Below are 24,595 nucleotides of genomic sequence, written 5' to 3'. Positions count from 1 at the left end.
ACGCGGTTTTCGAAGTTTTGAGACATCATGTGGAAGATTGTTACCCAGAGAATGTCAATGGGCCTACAACCTAACATTTCTGTATCGGTATGATTTGCCTGACTTTGATGATATCCATATCTCAACTCTGGGTAAACCTACCAAACCAGATGAATTTAAGAAACCATCATGGTCAATTTAGTCAGTCTACCCTAGTCCGCGTTCTATGGTTTTATCCGACAATGAAAATGGTAATTCATCACCTAATCTCAGAGGTCATGGTACTGATACGGAGAGACAAACACAAACACAGTTTTCCCCCAAAGATAAACAGAAGGGACTCAATAGAGATAAGACTGAGATGGAAAATGATATGGTTAAAGAACAAGGCTGGAACAACATGATTAAGAGTTATTTAGTAAAAGAGTAGCAAGTTTTTCATCTAATTAGGGTCTGGATCGTAGAACATGCACTTGATGCATTTGGGTCGTAGACTAACCATGGGTTGTTAAAAAATAATTTAAAACAACAACAAAATTATTTCACCGAACACCTTGACCATTAGTGGACTAGCGTTGACGATTTATAAATCATGTAAAGCACATAACCCTCTGTTCCTTGTCCATATTCTTCTTCCATATACGATGTCCAAATACTCCAACTTCTTTCATATTGTACCTCAAGTTTTTTCTTGTCCCAAATTACTTATTCGATTCAGACCTTTAACTTTAATATTCCTATCTCAAAACTCCCAAATTTCAATAAAAATCAAAACCATAGTCTTCTTAAAAACTTTAACAGGTGCTGGCACTTATTTTATTAACAGTCTTATTCAGTTTGATGATAATGCAACAAAGAACTATCATGTAAAGACTCTTCATGAGATTAACACACTCGGCTGGGATGATCTATTGGTAATGAATGAGCCTATTGGTTCTATACATGACATAATTAAAGTTGTAACTTGTTTCAATATATTGGAAATTCATAAGTCAACTTAGATAATACTCAGTTTGTATGTGGCAGACAAACTTTCATGCCTTGAGGAATGTAATCAAGTTAAATCCAAATATAATGTAAGGTTTAAGTGAACCAAACACATATATAAAAAAATTTCATTCATTATGGGTTACAGATTCATGGTCAAGAATATGAGAACCATTGTTAGGTGTAGCGTGTTAACTATTCTAAACTTCCCTGTTGCAGATCGACTTTCTACAATCTGACTGTGTACACAAGCATGAGTTATCCTTTCACAGTACTACAAACCGGATGTCCAGCAACATTAATTGGTGTAGAAATTATACATCGCAAGGGTTCTCAAGTCTCTTGTGTTTCCCCTTTTCAAAATGCACTTTTACATGTTTGATGAAATGTCATAAAATAACATGTTAGTTGATAACCAGGGCTAGGATATAATGTAATTTCATTATTTTATAAGGTTATTTTGGTAAAAAGTTATACGGTCAAAATTAGTCAATGACCTTAATGCTTCAAGTGCATCTTCCACGCCCCAGGCCCTAATTTGATCAAAAAGTTGCGAACCTTTTACAAAATAATTCTATGATTAATTATTTTGATAAAGATACAACCAAACATGAGGAGAAGGTTGTTGAAAGTGAGATGATGCATCAGTTAGTGGAACAAGGGGCAATGGATACATTGGCCAGAGCCCAGAGAGAAGAAAACACATAACAAAGAAATATGCATCATTGAAAACAAAGACACAAAGATATGAAAATATTATTAATAGATGTCGACGGTTTCTCTCAATGGAAGAGACATGCGGTAACTAAAATGCAGGAGAAGATATGTACTCGGATGGGATATGATCCTCGTAATTAGTTAATTAGTTGTGTTTTTCATTTACAGTTGGTTAAACTAGTTAACGTATTTTTATTTTTGTTTTAAATATGTATACACTTTCAATGTTTTAATATAAATCTTCATTTTCTTTAAGGAGTCGTTGACACTTAAATATTTATTCAAAATTTGTAGCTTGGGACAATGTCCTTTTATAGCTCATACAATGCATCGAACTTAAACGACTTCTTTGTATCTGAGAAAATAAAATAATAATAACAACATAATTTTGTAAAATAACTTATTATTTTGAAAATCGATTTGTTAAGGTAATTTAAATATACGTACACGACCTTCATAGGACAATGATGCATTAGATACGTTTACTTCAAGTAGAATTGTAACAAAAATTTCGACTTCAATATTGATCAGGTTCTTTTTTTATTGAGTTTTTAGTTCTTTTATTTTATTTCCGGTAAGATCTTTAAAAGCTTGAAAACACGGTCCCAAAACACGTTAAGTTAATTTTTTTCTCCTTCGATGGTACCTCGATTTGTTACTAAAAACTATGCTTCGACAACATCTACATCTTTTTATTACTAAATCGCAAGATTAATATCTTACAAACTTATGGGTTGATCTTACAGGCTATAGAATGAGGTATGCTCAGTAGGAGGCATTCAGGGGGTTAAAGAGAAACACATAAAGTCATACAATAAAGTTTTTTTTTTTTTTTGAAAAAGACAACACAAACGAATAAAGTAATAATATGGAATTTGAAAACAATAATATAATTCAGACGAGATGAAATACATTAATATAAAATGTCATCCAAAAATTTCAATGAGACGCCGATTTGATGAGTCAAATTAAGGTTTTTACCTATTTCATATCCCCACTTTTCCTAATTCCCATCCCAATCACACAAACCAGAATTTGTAAAACTCTTTTTAAATAGGGTAAACAAAACTGACTCTCTTATTCTCCATTGTTAACTATAAGGTTCGGAATTAATTGTCAAATCATCATCTTCATCAGGTTTGATTTAATTGTGAAACTTAATTTTGTAGTTTCATTTCTGTATATAATATGGTAGTATGGACGGAAAAATAATCCATTCATAAAAACCTAATTGAATACCATTAGAACCAATCATATATTCCCTTAGAATTAAGGGGTTCGGGCCATGGTTTTTTCAGCTAGAAAGAGATTGGGACCCTCCATAAGACCCGGTCTTAAGCACTATTTTATTATTTGTGATATTAAATATGGGAAAGAATCCGATGACATGGTTAGAATGACATTATCATGACATGGTGGCACATAAAAGATCTTAACAACGATGAATTTGAAGCTAAGATTTTGATGATATGTTCCTCGAAACTTCACCATCCATAAATTTTAATTTCAACCGCCAATTCTTAAAAATGGTAGATGGTGGTGTTATACATTTCGGAATTCTCTCACTTTTGGTTGGAATGTAGATACTTATAAGAAGAACATGTCACCAAAAAAATAGCTTCAAATTCATTACCGGTTGGGTTTGGTAGAAAAAATGGCGCTAAAATATCAAGATTATGTCACTCTAACCATGCCAACGGATCCTACCCCATTAAATATATTTTTTACGATTTATATCAATTGCTTATGACATCAAAATGTTATTTGGAACCGATCTGAGCAGCAAAATCCTCTTTTCAATCCTTATTTTCTGTCGATCTTTGGTCCCTTCTAGTGTTTAGGACTCAATCTAGCCTTTTGATTTCGTTTGTATGGCTCAAACTAGCTTCCCCATTAGTTGCTGCTGTTTTCTTTGCTTTCTTGGTTTTGGGTATCATCCTAATTAAGATTCGTGTTAATCAAATTTGGGGTCTGTGTTCGATACAACCTCTATTCGAATTTGATTTTTTAGTTTAAGTTATTTTCTTGCTTGTTTGATTATTTCAGCACTTATTTTCTTTGATTCTCTACTTGATTTCTTTTATACTGTTGAAATCTTTAATCTTTCAAGGATTTGCTGTTTGAAGTGGTCTCATAAGGTTTAAGGGGTTGTTGTTAAGATTTGAGATATCATCAATTTCATGTCCAAAATCTTGATGGTTTTTTTCAATCAAAGCAGGACCAGTCAATTACATCAAAAGTCATCTTCAACCTCAGTTCCCCAGCAAGTTTTGGGTACCAAGAAGCAACAACAGTATAATTTTTTCTCATCATTAGCATCAATAGCCTTCTTGACTCTGTTTCAATATTACTCTCCAGCGGCAACATGTTTCCCAAAGACACAGGTATTAGTTCCTGCAAAGACTTTTCATACACAAATACAAGTTACACCTAAGATACCAAAACCGATTTCGATACCGAACGATATCACTCGATTCAACAAAATTATAACCTATTTAGGTTATACTTGTTACCTTTGTTATAGTTACTTTTATACTATAAGGCTGCACGGGAACCGAACCAGAACCGAAGAACCGGCTTATAACCGAAATTCCCGAACCGGAACCGGTATATGGAGTACAAATACAGGTAATCAATTATGGAACGGGTGTAGTACCGATACAGGGACCGGGTTCCTATGAATTCCCGGCATGTACCGGTCCTAAATAACCGGTTAATATTAACCATTGATCTTTTGATTAGAAGTTCATTATGGCCGTCTATCCTAGGTTTTGATAGACACCTTATCTGTCGACTTATCATTTTTCTTCTTCTTCTTTCTTTCTCCGAAGAATAGATGAGTCTCTCTATCGCCATCTCTGACTCTGAGTCTCGTTCACTTCTTCTTCATCATTATATCTAAGTCAGTGAATCACCACCACCGCCTTCTTCTTCAACACCAACACATACAAATTACCATCAGCAAAGAAAAATCATCTACTTCACCTTCTTCAATCTGCAACAATATGGGTTTTTTGTTTTCTTAGATCTGAGAAAATTAGGGTTTCTTTTGATTTACTGGTTTCTTTTGAATCAGTTAACAATAAGGGTACATCTGTTTATAATCATTTAACAGATGAATCAATACCAATCTGATTAATATGTACCTCTTCTTCTTATTGATTTCAGGTTCAATGGAGCATTTGAGAGAATTTGAAAACATGGATTGCTTTCAGAATCGCTGTCATGGGAACTCATCTGTGGATGTTGTTGATATTTCTGTGTGAATAGTTTGTTTTCGTAAAGAGAAAACAGGCTACGAAGAGAATTGGGAATTTAAAATTGAGAAGAGGATTCAGTGGTTGAATGTTAGTTTAATCTTTTAACTGATTCAGTGATTGAATGTTACTTTAATCTTTCAACCGATTCAATAGTTCAATGTTAGTTTAATCTTTTATGGGTTTGATTCATCTGTTAATTTATGTGTTATATATTGGATTTTCAGAGGTTAAGGAAGTTAGAACTGTACTTGTTAGATGAATGCTAGGGAATATTGTTGAACCAGGTAAAAACCCGATATCGGTCTAGAACAAGACTAGTACCACCGGTACAAGCACAACACCGGGATATGTACAGGTACCCAGAACATGGAACCGACCATTAGCAGGTACGTACTGTACCGGCCCATTTGCAGCCCTAGTCATATGTTTCACTATGATTTTGAAAAAAACCTTGAGGAATGGTTGGATCTATGGATCCTAACATCTCTAATTCTCTATTGATTTTAGATTTGTTATGTGGTTTGGATGTACTTTTATTCCAACCAAGCCCGTTTAAACTTGACATGTTACCTCTGAATCAATTAGGAACGGTAGGTGGTTGTTATCGGATTAGGTACTAGGACTATGTTGTTAATTCATGTGGATGTCTTTGTAGTCTTATTGAAATTGTTGTAATCGTGGAATACTTCCGAGTCGGTCCTGTAATTGATCCTGATCTTGAATCAGAGTTCTATGATGAATATATATATGGGACTTGGCTCTAAAAAAAAAAAAGTTATGACTAGGCTTTCATTTTCTCGTAAGTTATGGCTAGGCTTTCATTTTCTCGTAGTCTCCATGACGTATGGGTATCTTACCAAAGTATGTTTGAGCAAGTTGTCATGCTTATATATGTTAGGGCATTTATGCTAGTGCACACGGCCCACCAGATAAAAAATAGGCATTGCTGATAGTGACCCCAAAGGTGGTATAGAACTTTTGCTTACATAACAGCAGCAATCACAAGTAAACAACTTCCACGATACCAACTATGATTCTTAAATCCATTAATTAATCGCAATATGATGTTCAAATCCATCAAAACTCATCCATGAGATAACTATGCACAGTCTCTAATACCAATTTCAAGCCATGCGAACACGCATTGGACACACAACCACCCTTTAGCATGATATCACATTATTGGCTCCAAATTGGGAGGGTGACTCTGGTCTAGCATCAACGTTATCTTGAAAGCAGATTTCCTCAAACTAAAGTAAGACATATAAAACCACCTGTAAGCAATTTCTTTTCCCAAAAGCAAATGTCTTTAACTTCTTGTACTCAAATCCACTGACACAATATTCACTAATCATAATATTAAGCAAATACTGATGTATACATCCACGATAACGAGTGCGTTATAACAGAGACTCTTCATAATTCAATATATGTGTTATAAAACGAGACAAAAATTTCTATTCCATTTACCCGAAACATTACCATCCCCAGTGCCGTACAAGTGTGGTTAAACTAGTGTTATTCGAGATTTTTTAAGCTAAAAACAAAAATATTGTTTGGTAGATCTACCGTCAATCTACTTTATCGACATTAGAAGGTCGGAGTATATGTTTTCTTATCATACACTTGCATATATATTTTTTTTAACAATTAGTGTTTGTGTCGGTATAATGCCAACCTTAGAAAATATAGGGGAAGTGTTACGTGCGCGTAAGGACACTTTTGTTCACTTACTTTTCGCATGACTCATTCCGCATATGATATCTAACAGAACAGCCAGAACTCTCCAAACAAAAGTAAATACTACCAAGATTTTTAGCACATACTGACATGCGCATACGATGAAGGATTTTGTCGGAGGAATCTACTAGTGAGTCTTATGTTCCTCTTGAGTTCGGATGTCACCAAACATAACTTATGTTCTCCAGTCTTCGAGATACTGTAAATAGCTTCCAAGGATTCATTCTTATCTGGCTCACGATCATAAATGTACCGGCATTTTCCGCATCATCAATGGTTCTCGAAGAGTGGTCTAGTTTAATAGGATCAATTTAGGGACGATAAACCGTAAAAATCAAATGCCGTTATTGGCGAATGGGCTCAGCAGAACGAATTTCCCAAATGCAGTATTTCTACCTTGTTGTGAGAATTACGGGGTTGCAATACTCAATTTCTGTGGATGTTACAATAATAACACTGTTCTCAATTTTCGAGTGCCTGCTAATTTTGGTGACCTCTGATTATCAACCATTGGATCGTCCATGGATGTGACGTCCGCAGCATCAAAATCATCAAGGACATCACCAAGTGACATCAGTGTGATCAATGGACGAAGTATAATATGAAAATGAAAAGCACCGTCAACTAAGATAAACATGATGATGAAATGCACAAACATGCATATGCAAACAGCCAAAACTAGATTTCATATGAATTTCTGGGTCCCAGAAGCAATGCCTTTGCTCCGTAAAGGTATACAAAGTTTATGAAGCAAGTCATTAAGACTTTCAAGAGCAATGAGCAAGCAATGGCATTATGATGAACAGATGAACCAAGGCTATGCTCCAAACCTTGAAATGTAGCACTATGAGTAAAATTTTAGCTTGGGCCTCAGACACATCTATCCGGATCCTGAATATCCGGCTGAATAGTGGAGCCGGGAGGCCGAACTTCAGGCATGCAAGCCTCCGATGGAGAGAGAGTTCTTAAAAGTGGTATCTTGGATAAACGCAAACCCATAAGGTCTAACTAAAGGGAAAAACCAGAGAATAGGAACAAAATTAGCAAAGCTCATCACCAGTTTGAGTGATTCCAATCTTAAGCGCAATGTCCAAAACATCGTATCTGGGGTCTTACATATGCCTTCATGGTACATTTGGGTGCTATACCAGCATCAAGAAGAGAGAAAACCCATAAGAAAGTGTAAAAACATTTAGTATCAGCAAACTGAAACACCTTCCAGTCTTCCAAACCTCATACTCTCATAAAAGAACTTGTGTGTCACAGATGAGTCACTATATCAGATGCTCTATTCTTCTTCTAATAGACATTTGAATAAGTTGTACAGAAACAGTGATTTCTTGATCAAAGTTGGCCCAAGTATGGTGCATCTTTTTTTTTTCCTCAGATGCCTTCATTTTCTTCCTATCTTCCTAATAACAACTTCCGACAAGACTATTGTTTTCTTCTAAAATTGGATTGAGGCCTGTAAAAATACAACATTTCTGAAGGAATATCTAACTCATGCAGTTTTCCGAAGCAGCAAAGCCAGCAGAAAGCAGAGAACTGAATCGATTGAAGCAAGTGCCACAATAAGCAATGCTACCAAAACCAGAGTCAGTGTTGCAGTCTTCAGCTGCATTTAATAAGATAGAAAATCCCAATTAGAACAATCTTTTCCATTGATTCATCCGAATCAGACTCCATGATTTGAGAACAGACAGTAAATTCACAAATAGGATGCACCTGGTATACATATACCTCAAATTTCATGAAAATTAAATAGTTGTGCAAAGAGCCAATTAACTTTGGTGTTTGAGTACGGTTGTTAGACTAATTAGTATGAGAAGAGCACAAATCTTGTAGAATAGGGTGTTCGAAGGAAAAGGTCAAGGGACTGCCTCCTCGATACAGGGGTATTATGCGCAATTGCCATACGATTTCCTCTTGGTCGCCGTCGTTTAATTTTACATCCTATTTGCTGTTACATAAATGGCTCAGAAATTGTACTTCCAAATAATTGCTGAGCTAATCTTTGTTTAAGCCATGTTCCTACCTCGTCTTGGCCATCTGGAACTTCTATATTATTTAGAAAGCCTTCCCTATTGGCCACATCCATCTGGAAATTACAACGAGAGTCCATTTAGAGAGTTTTTCTTGCCTACACATCACCGGAACACTCTAAATACATCCAAGGCTACGATAACTAATGCTTTATACCATCGGTACTCAGCAGAATCCATAGAACAGCTCATAAGACCTTCATTGCATACTATCAGTATCATTATAGCCTTTTTGACCGTCTTATACATACAAATCATACCCCCCAGCAAGGTGTAAAATCAAATGATATTTCCTCTTTATTTCACTAAAAGAATTCCGACATACAGGCACTAGGAGTAGCTATATTTCCGAAGTTATTGATATTCGCGTTAGCTATTTTAAGTGTAGTCCTATCTGTAAGTTCTATTTATTCCTAACTACTCATGTCCTCACTTAATCACCAAAATGAAAAAGTAGTACTTGACTTTATGTCTTTGTTTCCTATGCGTTATGCTAATACTTGTGACGCTAATTCCATAAATTCTAACTGCTGTTTTTTTATTTAATCTTGTGTCCACATTTTCTACTCAGATCTCCTAATCTACGTATATTCATCGTAAAGCCAAATGAACAACAACAACAACAAAAATTCCTCCAGGCATCATTTGTTTTTCTGTTCCAATAGCATTTTAAACATAGAGAATTTTTAAGTTGCTTCGTATAATCATTTGACAAGAAGGCGAGGTCACACTACGACAGATAGTCAACAGAAAAAGACTAGTTATATGCCGAATACACACCGTGTTCTGAAAACTTGGCCACTCTATATACCTCAGCTGACCAGGCTGCTCAACCAGAAACAAAACCAAAGACCTTACTCCCCTGCACAGAAGAATAAGGACATTGTAACTGCCTCCATTGTTGAATTTAACAATCTAATTAAAGTTGACTCAAAATAAGTCCCAATTTGATGCTGTTAGTAACACTAGATTGAAGAAAAACAAATTGAGAGCAAAATACCAAATGGCTTCTTTAATCAGAGTTAACCAATAAGGGTCTGAACGGAATTCATCCTGAAACCCCTGGTGATTTGCTCCTGATGATACGGCACATTTCATTTGATTTCTTCGTAAAACAGGAGAATTCAGAACACGTAACCCTGAAACCTGTAAAGGTTGTAGATAAAACGCCAGATAAATTTTCAAACAATCAACTAAAATCCCAGAATATAAAAAGCTGGGATAATTTTTACCTGATGGGAAGGAATTGGTGCCCTTTTAAAGCCATCAAATTCGCTGATTTTAAATCTTTGAGTCTGATGTCGAATGGGGAGTTTGGGATTACTGTAACTGAGTAACCCTAACGAAAAGATAAATAAATATGTTAGGTTGAAGAAGAACATACAAGTTTTGTTAAACCCTAAACTGCAAAATAATCGAATTTGAGAAGAGGGAGAACCTGAAGTGTTAGCCATTAGTCCAGAAGCAATCATATCTTCCTAATCCAACCTTTTCTTTATTTACGTAATATAACTAACAGAAAATGAATTCTGTTGACTCTGCAAAGAATAAACTTGTGTATAAGAGAGGCTAAGCCGCCAAGTGCCAACTGACCGTGGCAGACTCTCCCGGGGCAGGGGTTGCTCCAAGCAAAGATGTTTCTTCAAAATCATTACAAACATTTTGGCTACTAGACTAGGTGCGGTGCTTAATAAGTTGATTTCTGAAGAGCAAGTGGCGTTTGTGAAGGGTAAAAACATCCATAAAAATATTGTTTGGGCGTCTGAAATGATTATCGAGCTGAGTGCTACTAGGAAACATGGTAATGTTGGCCTTAAACTTGATATAACGCAAGTTTTTGACACTGTCGTCTGGGATTTCGTAGCTGAGGTCTTTCGGAGGTATGGTTTTTCTGAGTTTTTTTTTTGCTAGGTATGGTTTTCTAAGGATTGGTGTTCTTGGTATTCTTCATTCTGCAAGGATTTGTGTTATGATTAATGGAAGTTCTGAGGGTTTCTTTAGCATTACTAGAGGTTTACGAAAGGGTGATCCTCTTTCACCTTTGATTTTTGTCCTTATTGAAGATGTTTTAAGTCGGAATTTATCAAAGTTATTTGCTAATAAGAGTATGCACGCCATGGTCAGCAAGAAAGGTGTGGCCCCGACTCATCTTCTCTTTGTTGATGATATCCTTATTTTTTGCAAAGGAAATTTACATAGTTTGCAGAATTTATTGAATTTGCTTGGTATATACCATAGAGCTTCTGACCAATATGTTAATCATACCAAAAGCAAGTTTTACTATGGAGGTGGTACTGGTTCTAGCGCCATTGCTATTTCTAATTATCTAGGGATGAAGCGGGCCTTATTTCTGGATAAATACCTGGGAATTCAATTGAAGCCATATATTATTCGTCACATTCATGTGCGACAGGTGGTTGAGAAGATTTTGGAAAAATTGGCCGGTTGGAGATGTAAGCTTTTATCTTTTCAGGCTAGATTGGTCTTGATTCACTCAGTTACTTCTAGCTATGTTATTCATTTTATGGTTGTTTACAAATGGTCGAGGAGGATTATTGAGCAGGTGAAAAGGGCCATTGGAAATTTTTTATGGTCTAGTGATGCTGAAAAACATAAGTACTTTACAGTGCTTTATGATAGTTTGTGTTGTCCAAGAAGAGAAGGCGGCCTAGGAATTAAAAGGTTGTCTATAACTAATAAGACAATGCTTATGAAGCTTTGGGTTACTATACGTGACTCAGATAAGATATGGGCGAGATTTTTGAAGGCCAAGTACTTCAAAATAAATGAAAACTTGATTGATTATAAGTTGGGTTCCACGGTTTTTCGGTCTATTGTTTTGTTCAAATACATACACGCTCTATTATTGGTAATGGTGCTAATACTTCCTTATTTTTTGATAATTGGTGCGGTGATTTTTCGATTGCAAAGAGGCTACGGATTATTTCTTTAGGCCCAAATGATATTAAATCTAAGGTATGTGATCTTATTGTGGACGGTGTTTGGGTGATTCCTGATGTGATTTGTAGATAGTGGTAAAAGTGGTTCGATTCTCATACTTGTGAAGGATATTAATTAGACTTAAATCCTAATATTAAAATAGAAAACTCACTAAAAATTATAGCAAACTCAATCAAAGATGATATCAATACTAAAAGAAACACTGAGGCTAAGATTCCACTATTTTCCAAGTTCAAAGTGATTAAACCAATACTTATATTTATGCAATTTTCTTGTTTAATTTGATTCTAAAATATTGCAACAAGGAGATTTTCAAAAGTAATAATTGTAAATACCAAGTATGAAGCATCAAAAGTATTAAAACTAAGCATACTCCATCAAAATAGATCACAATCACTCAAATAAAAATCATATTCAATAATAGTTCAAGGCAAATAATCATATAATTATTGCAAATAAAAAGATAAAATAGAATATACCACTTTTTTGTTGGAAAAATAGCTTCCTCTATCGCCTCAGCAATGTGGTTTAGCTCCTCATATTAATCATGATCTCAAAATATGTGTTTGTTGCTCAAAAGATGATTAAAAGAGTGAAAATTAATACAGACTGTTTGCAACAATGTATTGGTGTTGCAAAACAGCTGTTACAATGGAACTGTTACAGAAATACTGTTGCTTTGTCGCTGATTTAAGACTGCCCTGAAATAAGACTGCCCTGAACAGCTTAATGTTCTTCAGCTGTTAAACAGTGACACTTTTCCGCGACTGTCTGCCGAGGGTCAATGTTCTTCAGCTGTTCTTCTTCTTCAACAGCAGCAGCAACAGAAACAGAGTTTGGTAAAGCTCTGATTTCTTATTCTCTGGCTCTCCTTAGGTTCCCAAACTCTCGACACCTCTTCTATATGACCCAAGACATCTATTTATATCAAAAATACCGATTAAATCTCTACCAAATCTTCCAAAATCTCTTTCCTTCTCTTCACGGCCAAGTTGCGACAATTTCTTGTTTTAGGATTTCTACGCGTTTCTGAGCTTTCCTTTTTATTCTAAACTCTTCCTTAGATAGATACAAATCTTTGGGAAGGTTTACAGCGTTTTAATCTCTCTAAAATTCCCTAAAACAGGTCACACACGTGACTTTCCATATTTTCTTATTGTGAGAAAAATCCGTCGATTGAGCCCAATCTAATTGATTTAAACACCCATATCAGATTCCTAGACCCCTAAGGAGTCTATCCTATGAAAATCAGAGGTTTAATCGACCTCAAACTCCTCCAAATCACGATTGCCAAAACTGCTCTTTAATTACACTTTTTTCCCGCCAAAATCCTTTTTTTTTAATGTTGAAGATGGTTGCCCCTTATCCAGAGTAGGGGTGCGATTAGCAACTGCCTGGAAATGGACTGCCCCTTAGTAATTAGGTTACCCCTTATCCAAAGTGAGAGTCCGAATAACAAATGTCCTCCGGGTGCTTTCCGACAACTTTTCGAGCCAATTTTTTCCAAAAATGTTTATTAGCCAAAAATACCTACAAATAAATAAAACACAATAATAAGTACAAAAATCAGCCCTAACAATATATAGAATCGAGACAAATCGGACACAAAAATGTGTCTATCAAATACCCCCAAACCTGTTATTTGCTAGTCCTCGAGCAAAAATAAAATAGAAATAAAATCCTAACTCACTGTCGCAGGCATCGTCAATTGCATTTAGCGTATGCAATAAGCCTTTAAACCCCTAGGTGTCCCTAGTGGCGGAGTGTTGTCTCCGGGGGGCTTACCAGAGGTATACCCACAAAACCTTTTTACTCCAGACCCTAGCTATCTACACAGAACCTTGGAAGGCACTAAGGAATCTCCTTGGTTGGCATACTTATTGACTACAGGAGGAAGTACCCTGATGCGAAATTCTAATTGTTGTACACGAGTTTGTACTCAAGCATACTAAAATTCATATGAAGTGACAGAGCTCTACTCAGATAGTCGCACTATGGACATCAATATCCGGAGTCAAAACTAATCACATGGATAGATCAAGAAGATGGATATAGAAAAACATAGATGGTTTTGATGTTTACTAGGTGAACGGTATTTCTCATATCTGTCTGAAGGCCTCCGCCAAAATGAACCTATCCTAATGGACTGAGATACTAGTCTGACTAATATCAACACACTGGCATATACAAGGGAACCAGTGATTGATAATCCTAACTCTAGGTCAACACAACTAGCATATACAAGGGTTCCAGTGGTCGACTTTATTGAATTTATTCCAGTTGGTCAGATGGTCTGGTCTTTTTTTTTTCAACTCTTTTTTTTTCCACATTTTTTTTTGCATCTCAATCACTCTAATTCACCCTAGCATTGGTAACAACTTGAATCGTGAGCCCCACCTAATCACCTAGAGAAACATAGTTTAAAAACAAAACAAAATAAAAACATAAGTGAAAAGGACTCAACGAGATATGGTGAAACTATCATGTTATTTCTAACACCTGAGCTCTGTGCTTTTATGAATAGACTCTTTAGATGTTGCCATCTAGTCAGATTGGTTCCTCAACTCCTACAACCAAAATGCTTCCATCCACTTAGATTGGTTAGTGCCATCCTTAATAGGGATAAATTTCTAGGCTCTGGAGTTTATTTCTTGCAACGGAAAGGTAACAAAAAGTTCTACCCCACCCCCAAACTTAAATCTAACATTGTCCTCAATGTTTCTAATCAAAGAACAATACCAAAAATATAAGTAACAAGAGGAAATAGTAAAGAGAGAAGTCGGAAAGATAGTACCTGGGTGAAGTGTAACCAAAAACCTACAAAAATATTATACAACATACAAAATCGCCTCGATGGTCAATCAAGGTAAACAGGGTCCTCCATCGGGACCTCCTCAACATCACCTGTAGGAAAAGGCTCTAAAAAGGGCTTCAATCGCTGACCGTTAAACTTCGAAGAACTACTACCATCTGGTGTCTCAATCTCAACAGCGCCATGAGGAAAAACAGTGCGGACCACAAAAGGACCAGTCCACCGAGAGCGCAACTTCCCGGGGAATAGATGCAAACGAGTGTCATACAAAAGAACTTTTTGACCTGGAGAAAATGACTTTCGTAAAATATTTGTATCATGCACAAGTTTCATTTTGTTCTTATACTCCTTAGCACTATCGTATGCATCTCTACGAATCTCGTCTAACTCATTGAGCTGGAGCTTTCTTTGAGCTCCTGCCTTGTCAAGTGAAAAGTTTAAGTTCTTAATAGACCAATAGGCTCGATGCTCTAACTCAACAGGCAGGTGACATGCCTTGCCAAACACTAAACGATAAGGTGACATTCCAATGGGTGTCTTAAATGCAGTACGGTAATCCCATAAGGCATCAGTAAGCCTCGACGACCGTCTTTCCTATTTGGATTAACTGTTTTCTCTAGAATACGTTTAATTTCCCTATTGGAAACCTCTACCTGACCACTAGTCTGAGGGTGATATGGGGTTGTTACTTTATGGGTAATACCGTATTGTTTCATTAAAAGAGAAAATGGTCTATTACAAAAGTGTGAACCTCCGTCACTAATTATAGCTCGCGGCATACTAAAACGTGTAAGTATATTCTCTTTCAAAAACTGGACTACGAACCTGTGGTCATTCGTTCTACACGGAACCGCCTCAACCCACTTAAACACATAGTCTACAACGACAAGTATGTAAAGATAACCAAACGAAATAGGAAATGGACCCATAAAATCAATGCCCCACGCATCAAAGACCTCAATCACTAAAATAGGGTTCAAAGGCATCATATTTCTACGGGAAATGGTTTCTAACTTCTGGCAACGCTCACAAGAAACACAATGACTATGGGAATCTTTAAACAATGAAGGCCAGTAAAATCCACACTGCAAAATCTTAGCAGCAGTCTTCTTAGCACTAAAATGACCCCCACATGCATGTTCATGATAAAAGGAGATAATACTAGACTGGTCACTCTCAGATACACATCTCCTAATAATCTGGTCCGGACAATACTTAAACAGATAAGGATCGTCCCAAAAGAAATGCTTAACCTCGGCTAAAAACCTAGAACGATCTTGCTTACCCCAATGTTGAGGGGTTCGACCAGTAACAAGATAATTTACTATATTTGCATACCAAGGTGATTGGGAAACAAAGAACAGTTGTTCATCAGGAAAGCTATCCCTTATAGGAAGGGAATCACCAGGGGAACTAACAACTAGCCTAGACAAGTGATCTGCTACTACATTTTCTGCACCCTTTTTGTCTCTAATGTCTGGGGAAAATTCCTGTAACAATAGGATCCATCTAATCAATCTAGGTTTGGTATCCTTCTTAGATAAAAGGTATTTCAAAGCAGCATGATCTGTATAGATTATGATCTTAGAACCTAATAGGTAGGACCTAAACTTATCCAAGGCAAACACGATGGCTAAAAGTTCCTTCTCGGTAGTTGTGTAGTTCATTTGGGCATCATTCAGAGTTTTGCTAGCATAATAAATCACATGAAGTAATTTGTTTTCTCGTTGTCCTAAAACGACGCCTATAGCATAATCTGAAGAATCACACATAATCTCAAAGGGTAGGTTCCAGTTAGGTGCCTGGACTATCGGGGCAGTAGTGAGTAAAGTTTTAAGCTTCTCAAAAGCCTCTAAACAAGCATCATCAAAGACAAACTTAACATCTTTTGCAAGCAAATTGCAAAGAGGTCTAGAAATCAAGCTAAAATCCTTAATGAATCGACGGTAAAAACCTGCATGCCCTAGGAATGACCTAATATCTTTTACGGTTTTTGGGACCTGTAAAGTCTTAATAAGGTCAACTTTGGCTTTGTCTACCTCTATACCCTTTGAAGAGACGATGTGCCCTAATACAATTCCTGATTTAACCATGAAATGGCATTTTTCCCAATTAAGCACTAAATTTTTTTCCTTACACCTAGTCAACACTAATGTCAAATGATGCAAGCACTCATCGAAAGATGAACCAAACACTGAAAAATCATCCATAAAGACCTCTAAGAACCGTTCTACCATATCAGAAAATATGCTCATCATACAACGCTGAAAAGTTGCAGGGGCATTACATAGCCCGAAAGGCATGCGTCTATACGCAAAGGTACCAAAGGGACAGGTAAAGTGGTTTTCTCTTGGTCTTCTGGGGCAATAACGATCTGATTATAACCGGAGTAGCCATCTAAGAAGCAATAGTGACTATGTCCAGCTAATCGCTCTAGCATTTGGTCGATAAAAGGAAGGGGAAAGTGATCCTTCCTTGTGACCTTGTTCAATTTCCTATAGTCAATACACACACGCCATCCCGTGGTCACTCGGGTTGGGATTAATTCATTATTATCATTCTGGACTACAGTGATACCTGATTTCTTGGGGACAACCTGAACAGGGCTGACCCACTTACTGTCTGAAATTGGGTAAATAATACCCGCATCTAACAACTTAAGCACCTCTTTTCGAACTACCTCTTTCATGTTAGGGTTCAGTCGACGTTGCATCTCCCTAGAAGGTTTGGAGTCTTCCTCTAAATGAATCTGATGCATACACACAGTAGGACTTATACCCTTAATGTCTGCTATAGTCCACCCTAAAGCTTCCTTATTGTCTTGAAGTACATTTACTAGCCTACTTTCCTGATCACTATCCAAATTGGAAGCTACAATCACAGGTAAAGTCTCAGATGGGCCTAAAAACACATACTTTAGAGTATCGGGTAGTGGTTTAAGGTCCAACTTTGGGGGCTCTTCTAAAGAAGGAATTAGGGTAGTCTCAGAAACTGGTAACGGTTCGAACCTAGCTTTCCATCTATCAGTGTCTAACACAGGGGTAGAATCTAATAGAGCATTCACCTGTTCAATAGTGCTATCGTCGTCAAAATCTAAACCAAAATGGGATAGACAACTTTCTAATGGGTCTTCAGACAAGATGTTTGGTAATGACTCCTGAACTAAGGCTTCTATCATGTTCACCTCCTCAACACATGTGTCATCTAGCTCATGAGGTTGCTTACTGACATTAAAAATGTTCATCTCCATAGTCATATTACCAAAAGATAAACTCATCACATCACACTTTCGACAGTTAATGATCGCATTAGACGTAGCTAAAAATGGGCGACCTAAAATCACAGGTATCTGGTTCTCTGGGTCAGGGACAGGTTGGGTATCTAGGACCACGAAATCCACTGGATAAATAAACTTGTCGACCTCAATAAGAACATCCTCGATAACACCTCGAGGGATTTTAACAGACCTATCAGCTAACTGCAGTGTCATCTGAGTAGGTTTCATTTCACCAAGTCCTAGCTGTAAGTATACATGGAATGGCAGTAAGTTCACACTGGCTCCTAAGTCAAGTAAAGCTTTTTCTACCCGGAAGTTACCTATTGTGCAAGCAATGGTAGGAGAACCTGGGTCTTTGTACTTTGGAGTTGTGGTGTTCTGAATGATTGAACTTACGTGACTAGCTAAAAAGGCTTTCTTATGGACGCTAAGTTTTCGCTTTCGCGTACACATATCCTTAAGGAACTTGGCATAAGCAGGAATTTGCCTAATTGCATCTAATAAGGGAAGGTTTATGGTAACTTGCTTAAAAACCTCCACTATGTCATTAAAGTTCGATTCCTTCTTTGTTGGTACTAATAGCTGAGGAAATGGGGCTCTAGGCCTAAAATCAGACCTTTCAGGAACCGAATTCACATCATCAGAAACTTTATCAGTCTCTTCAGCTACTGGTCCTGAGAGGTGAGATCCTGAGGGGTGAACTACAGTATGTTCACTATCGGGCATGGTTACCTTATTGTCTACAACTCTACCACTTCTAAGGGTTCTAACAGCATTCAATTGATTCGATGGTTTTGCACCTAATTCATGAACTCCTCTAGGGTTGGGTTGTGTTTGACTAGGAAACTTACCTTTTTCTCTCAAAGAATCACTTATCAGACCAACCTGGGTTTTTAACTCGGAAATAGCCTGACTATTTTCTTGTCCTATCCTGTTACTAGCTTGTAGACTCTGTTCTACGGATAACTGGAATTTTGCAGTTTGCTGAGTTAACAAGGCGAGAGATTCCTCTAAACTTAGGATTTTCTTATCTGACTGATTCTGAAACTGAGCTAGTCCTGAAGGATTCTTAGTATAGCCAAAACCTGGGGGAGCATTAGAATTACTAAACTGACCTTGACTTTGGCCCTTAGACCACGAAAGGTTCGGATGGTTTCTCCAACCAGGATTATAGGTTTCTGAATATGGGTCAATCTTTTGACGGTTATCAAATCTAGTGTTATTATAAAGAGCATTGGCCTGCTCTTCAATATTCTGGCCTTCCCAAAAAGGCTCCACTCTACCACTAGTCTGGCCCACTTCTAAGGCTTCTAACCTTTTTGCTATAGCAACAATTTTGGCATCTGATTCATAGCCTCCTTCTACCCTATTAACGTTTCCTCTACTTAAAAGAATTGTTTTCTGGGGTGCCCTACTATTTTCCCATTGCTGGGTTTTTTCGGCGATTTCATTAAAAAATTCCATCGCATCAACAGTTTGGTTTTCAAATCCACCAGTGCATAGAGACTCAACCATGGTCGTTGTGGAATAATCTAAACCCTCATAAAGGATCTGAACTAGCCTAACCTTTTCTAAACCATGATGAGGACACTGGGATAATAAATCATTGAACCTTTCCAAATACCTATATAAAGATTCTCCCTCTTGTTGTGAAAATGTGCATATTTGCGTCCTAATAGACGATGTTTTGTGCCTAGGGAAAAACTTATTGAAAAAGGCAGATGTAAGTTGTTCATATGTCTCAATTGACTCGGAGTCCAAACTATACAGCCACGACTTGGCCTTATCTTTCAGGGAAAATGGGAATAACCTAAGTTTCAAAGCATCATCATCTAAGCCTCTAATTCTTAGAGTACTACAAATTTCCTCTCCAACCTATGGTAATAAGGGTTTTCATTTTCTTTCCCTAAAAAGATTGGGAGCATCTGTAAGGTCCCAGGTTTCAGTTCATAGGGTGCCTCCGTTTCAGCTAACTTAATACACGAAGGACGGGTAGTCCTAGTTGGATTCAACAAAGCTTTCAAAGTTGCCATTTCTGGCGCTATCGGAGCAACATGGATTCTCTCCTCAGTCAAAGAACGTTCAAAAACAGACTCTTCAAAAGCCGGACTTTCTAGATTAAGGTAATCGAGACGCTTCGAACTACTAGGTTTCTCTTTAACAAATCTACCTAGTGCGTCTCTTTTACGTTCAGGCATACAATAGAATTTTCTAAATTGGAAGGGTAAGCAAACACAGATCAAGGCCGACTCAACCAAATCAAACCTATTGATTTCTAGCAAACAAAAAGCATGATGGCTCCACTTAGATTGTTTCTAGACCAGCTTCTAATCCTTCGAACGGGAATTCGTTACAATTTAAGCAAACCCCTCTGGAATCAATCCGAGTTAACGTAAGTTGAATAGAGGCGAGGGAAGCTCGGTGGAGCTTTGATACCCAAGGCCTCACCGGTATTACAAGGCGGCGCAGTCACGCATTCAACTTACAGAAACCGTCAAGAACTTCGAAGTATGCTTAAAAGAGTAACCAATATTTTTCGAATGACTTTCCTGTTAAGCTCGTTACCCTATCGGTCTCGTTCTAGTCAAAATTTTAGGCTTAGGTTCGCGTAGGTTACGTGTTCCTAAAGCGGGCAAGAAGAGAACGGTGATGAAATCCGAACCCTTATCTTGTATGGCCAGGCCTTGCCCTTTACTAGAAAAATAAATGTCCGTATTCAGTCCTCAACATATATGCATACGAAGGAGTCCAGTAACTCGCTGACAGGGGATTCGCGAGTGTTTAGAATCTTACCTCCCGTTCCAGACGGGGGATGAATCGGTTGTAGTCGACTCGGGCCACTGACTCCGATGTCTAGTGTACGAACCCAAGGTGCAGAGACAATATCGTAATTGTCCTCCTTCTCTGCAAACAGTTTATATTTAAAGTACCCTTCCGTAGGGTAATAAAAAAAATAATGTCCCCAAAGTCCAAAAAAATAAAGAAAAATTACAAAAATAATAAACCCTAATACAGTTTTTTTTTTAAATAAAATAAACAAACCCTAAACTAAAATTGTCTAAAATAAAATTGTTTCTTCTTTTGTTCTTTTTGCTTTAATCTTTAGCTCCAAGTCTTTATGAAATCACCAAACTCCTTGGCTCAATTTTCTTTATGATCCAGAACCTGTAGACACAAGATAAATACCAAAAAACATAAAAAAGACAAAAAAAAAAAAAAATAAAAAAAATAAATCTAAAACCCTAAAAACAAGTCCGCGTCGGCGGAGCCAAAAATTGATGTGATTTGTAGATAGTGGTAAAAGTGGTTCGATTCTCAGACTTGTGAAGGATATTAATTAGACTTAAATCCTAATATTAAAATAGAAAACTCACTAAAAACTATAGCAAACTCAATCAAAGATGATATCAATACTAAAAGAAACATTGAGGCTAAGATTCCACTATTTTCCAAGTTCAAAGTGATTAAACCAATACTTATATTTATGCAATTTTCTTGTTTAATTTGATTCTAAAATATTGCAACAAGTAGATTTTCAAAAGTAATAATTGTAAATACCAAGTATGAAGCATCAAAAGTATTAAAACTAAGCATACTCCATCAAAATAGATCACAATCACTCAAATAAAAATCATATTCAATAATAGTTCAAGGCAAATAATCATATAATTATTGCAAATAAAAAGATAAAATAGAATATACCACTTTTTTGTTGGAAAAATAGCTTCCTCTATCGCCTCAGCAATGTGGTTTAGCTCCTCATATTAATCATGATCTCAAAATATGTGTTTGTTGCTCAAAAGATGATTAAAAGAGTGAAAATTAATAACACAGACTGTTTGCAACAGTGTATTGGTGTTGCAAAACAGCTGTTACAATGGAACTGTTACAGAAAAACTGTTGCTTTGTCGCTGATTTAAGACTGCCCTGAACAGCTTAATGTTCTTCAGCTGTTAAACAGTGACACTTTTCTGCGACTGTCTACCGAGGGTCAATGTTCTTCAGCTGTTCTTCTTCTTCTTCAACAGCAGCAGCAGCAGAAACAGAGTTTAATAAAGCTCTGATTTCTTCTTCTCTGGTTCTCCTTAGGTTCCCAAACTCTCGACACCTCTTCTATATGACCCAAGACATCTATTTATATCAAACATACCGATGATTAAATCTCTCCCAAATCTTCCAAAATCTCTTTCCTTCTCTTCACGGCCAAGTTGCGACAATTTCTTGTTTTAGGATTTCTACGCTTTTCTGAGCTTTCCTTTTTATTCTAAACTCTTCCTTAGATAGATACAAATCTTTGGGAAGGTTTACAGAGTTTTAATCTCTCCAAAATTCCCTAAAATAGGTCACACACGTGACTTTCCATATTTTCTTATTGTGAGAAAAATCCATCGATTGAGCCCAATCTAATCGATTTAAACACCCATATCAGATTCCTAGACCCATAATGAGTCTATTCTATGAAAATCAGAGGTTTAATCGACCTCAAACTCCTCCAAATCACGATTTCCAAAACTGCTCTTTAACTACACTTTTTTCCCGCCAAAATCTTTTTTTTTTGAATGTTGAAGATAGTTGCCCCTTATCAAGAGTAGGGGTACGATTTGAAACTGCCTGGTAATGGGATGCCCCTTAGTAATTAGGTTACCCCTTATCCAAAGTGAGAGTCCGAATAGCAAATGTCCTTCGGGTGCTTTCCGACAACTTTTCGAGCCAATTTTTTCCAAAAATGTTTATTAGCCAAAAATACCTACAAATAAATAAAACACCATAATAAGTACAAAAATGAGCCCTAACAATATATAGAATCGAGACAAACCGGACACAAAAATGTGTCTATCAATTCCACCTAGAACTCGTAATTTGATGTTGAGATGCAATATTGATGTTTATAACCTGTCACTTATTGCTGGTGGAGAGGACTACAAGATTTGGGATTTGGATAGTAAGGGTGTTTTTTTGGTGAAGTCTGCACAGGCTGCCATTAGAACCCCTTATGATGTTCAACCTGCGGCAAAGCTTTTTACGCGTAATGTTGTGCATCCAACTTTGAGTGTGCAATTTTGGAAAATCTGGAGGAAGGAGTGATGTGCAACTGAAGATAATGTGGTTAGGAAGACTGGTAGGATCATGCCTACTATGTGTAGTTTATGCAAGAATAGTTGCGAGACTCTTAGCCATATTGCTTGGCACCGTCGAATTGCAAGGCGTATTTGGGCCTGGGCTGCTGCTATTTTTAATTTGTTGCCGGCTGAAGATTTGGTGGCCTCTTACAAGGCTGCAAAAGGAAGGAGCAGGATGATAAAGGACTTGTGGCAAATCTTGTTATAACCACGGAACTTTGGCATTTGCGCAATAAAGCATTTTTTGAAGGCAAGGCTGTCAACTGGCTTGGTTTTAAGGGCCGAGTCTACCAGGTAATTCGTGAAAACTCTATTAGAATGAAGGGTCATATTTTTAATAATCAAGATGATTTGCGTATCTTGAATTACTTCAAGGTGCTGCATAGATCGTGCAAAACTTCAACGCCTATTGAGGTTTCTTGGTCCTCTCCAGAAGATGGTGAAATTATGCTATGATGTGATGGTGCTTCTTTGGGTAATACAGGCCAAGATGGTGCGGGTGTTTCATTTCGAGATGCTTACTCTAGAATGCTTGGTTCTTTATGTGTTGGTCTTGGCTGGAGGTCAAATTTTTATGCTGAAGTTTGCACGATTATTTATGGCCTAATAGTAGCAAAAAGATGGAATGTTTCGGAGGAGTGCATTAGGTCTGACTCAATGAGTTGCATTCAAGCTGTACAAAAAGGAGAAATTCCATGGGAATTGGCTCAGAAGTTGGGAATGCCGCGTGTTTCTTATAGCAGCATCCGTTATATTCATAGTTATAGAGAAGCTAATTTTTCTGCATATGCCTTAGCTAAACAAGCATGTTTGTTAGCTGAAGATATCTTTGAGTTTCATGAGGGCATGCCAATTTTTTTACGGGCAATTGAATGGCCTGGTGAGGTTTATTACCGTTTCAAATAGGCCGAGTTCTTTTAGGTGGCCTAGCGGCTAATTAGAGGAGCACGGCCTATCATGCTTTGTACATATTTTGCTTTTTTGTTTCCTTAATGATTTTTATTGACCGAGTAAAAAAATCTCTAAGCAAAGATGTACACAGTTAAAGTGGCTACAATGCGTCCACCAGAAAGAGGAACATAGTAGATATTTCTAATGAGGTCGCGGCCTCTTTAGATTGTTCACCTGTTTGCAAAAAAGATTCCCTCTCTTGGACAAGGAGTCAGCTATTATATTCTCTTGTTCTGTGAGTGACACCCAAAAAATTATTTCCTTCCTTCAGAATCCTAGGAATGGCCACGGCTATGATGTGGTAGGGCCACATCGTTTGAGTATGTGGCGCCTCTTAATCTATTTACACGTATGTTAAATTAGTTTTAAACTAAAAATATCCCTGCTTTTTCTCTAAGAAAAAATATGAAAAGTTAGTTCCTTAAAAAATAGCCCCTCTAACTTCCCGAATAAAAAGAAAACTAACACTTTTCAAGACGTGTCAAACAAATAAGATGGCCCACATACTCAAACGATGTGGCTCGACCACATCTTAGCCGCTCCGCCTAGAAATAAAATATCTTGCAGTATATGATAGCATTACTATTGGGCCTTGTTGTTTGTTGTTAGTTCCTCAGCACATATCTTGTGATATAATTTCCTGGCAGTCCCTTTATATGTGGAAATTTTGAAGTATTGCCTCGTTGACCCACTTTGCTGCACTTCATAAGCCATAAGGCTACAACTTATGCTTGGTCTGGTGTTGCAGC

General features: G+C 37.1%; 1 protein-coding gene, 1 long non-coding RNA gene and 1 pseudogene across 2 annotated transcripts; 2 read left to right on the top strand and 1 right to left on the bottom strand.

The window, feature by feature from the left end:
• The first annotated feature begins 4,453 nt into the window (after nt 1-4,453).
• On the top strand, nt 4,454-5,140 carry LOC113304793. The gene is made up of 2 exons (XR_003338407.1): nt 4,454-4,771; nt 4,852-5,140. It is a non-coding gene; the product is annotated as an uncharacterized LOC113304793 (long non-coding RNA).
• Nucleotides 5,141-7,723: 2,583 nt separating this feature from the next.
• LOC113303270 lies at nt 7,724-10,289 on the bottom strand. Its single transcript, XM_026552295.1, has 5 exons — nt 10,164-10,289; nt 9,958-10,064; nt 9,726-9,871; nt 9,506-9,587; nt 7,724-8,298 (listed from the first exon to the last, which is right to left on the bottom strand). Exons 1-5 carry the CDS (start codon nt 10,195-10,197, stop codon nt 8,185-8,187), a joined length of 483 nt encoding a protein of 160 aa, XP_026408080.1. The 5' UTR covers nt 10,198-10,289; the 3' UTR covers nt 7,724-8,184.
• A 9,059-nt stretch (nt 10,290-19,348) lies between these two features.
• On the top strand, nt 19,349-19,448 carry LOC113307214 (annotated as a pseudogene).
• The last annotated feature ends 5,147 nt before the right edge of the window (nt 19,449-24,595 follow it).

This window comes from Papaver somniferum, chromosome 8 (genome assembly GCF_003573695.1).
Source record: "Papaver somniferum cultivar HN1 chromosome 8, ASM357369v1, whole genome shotgun sequence".
NCBI lineage: Eukaryota > Viridiplantae > Streptophyta > Magnoliopsida > Ranunculales > Papaveraceae > Papaver > Papaver somniferum.
The sequence above is the reverse complement of the archived record's forward strand: the minus strand, read 5'-3'. Positions and strand labels throughout refer to the sequence as shown.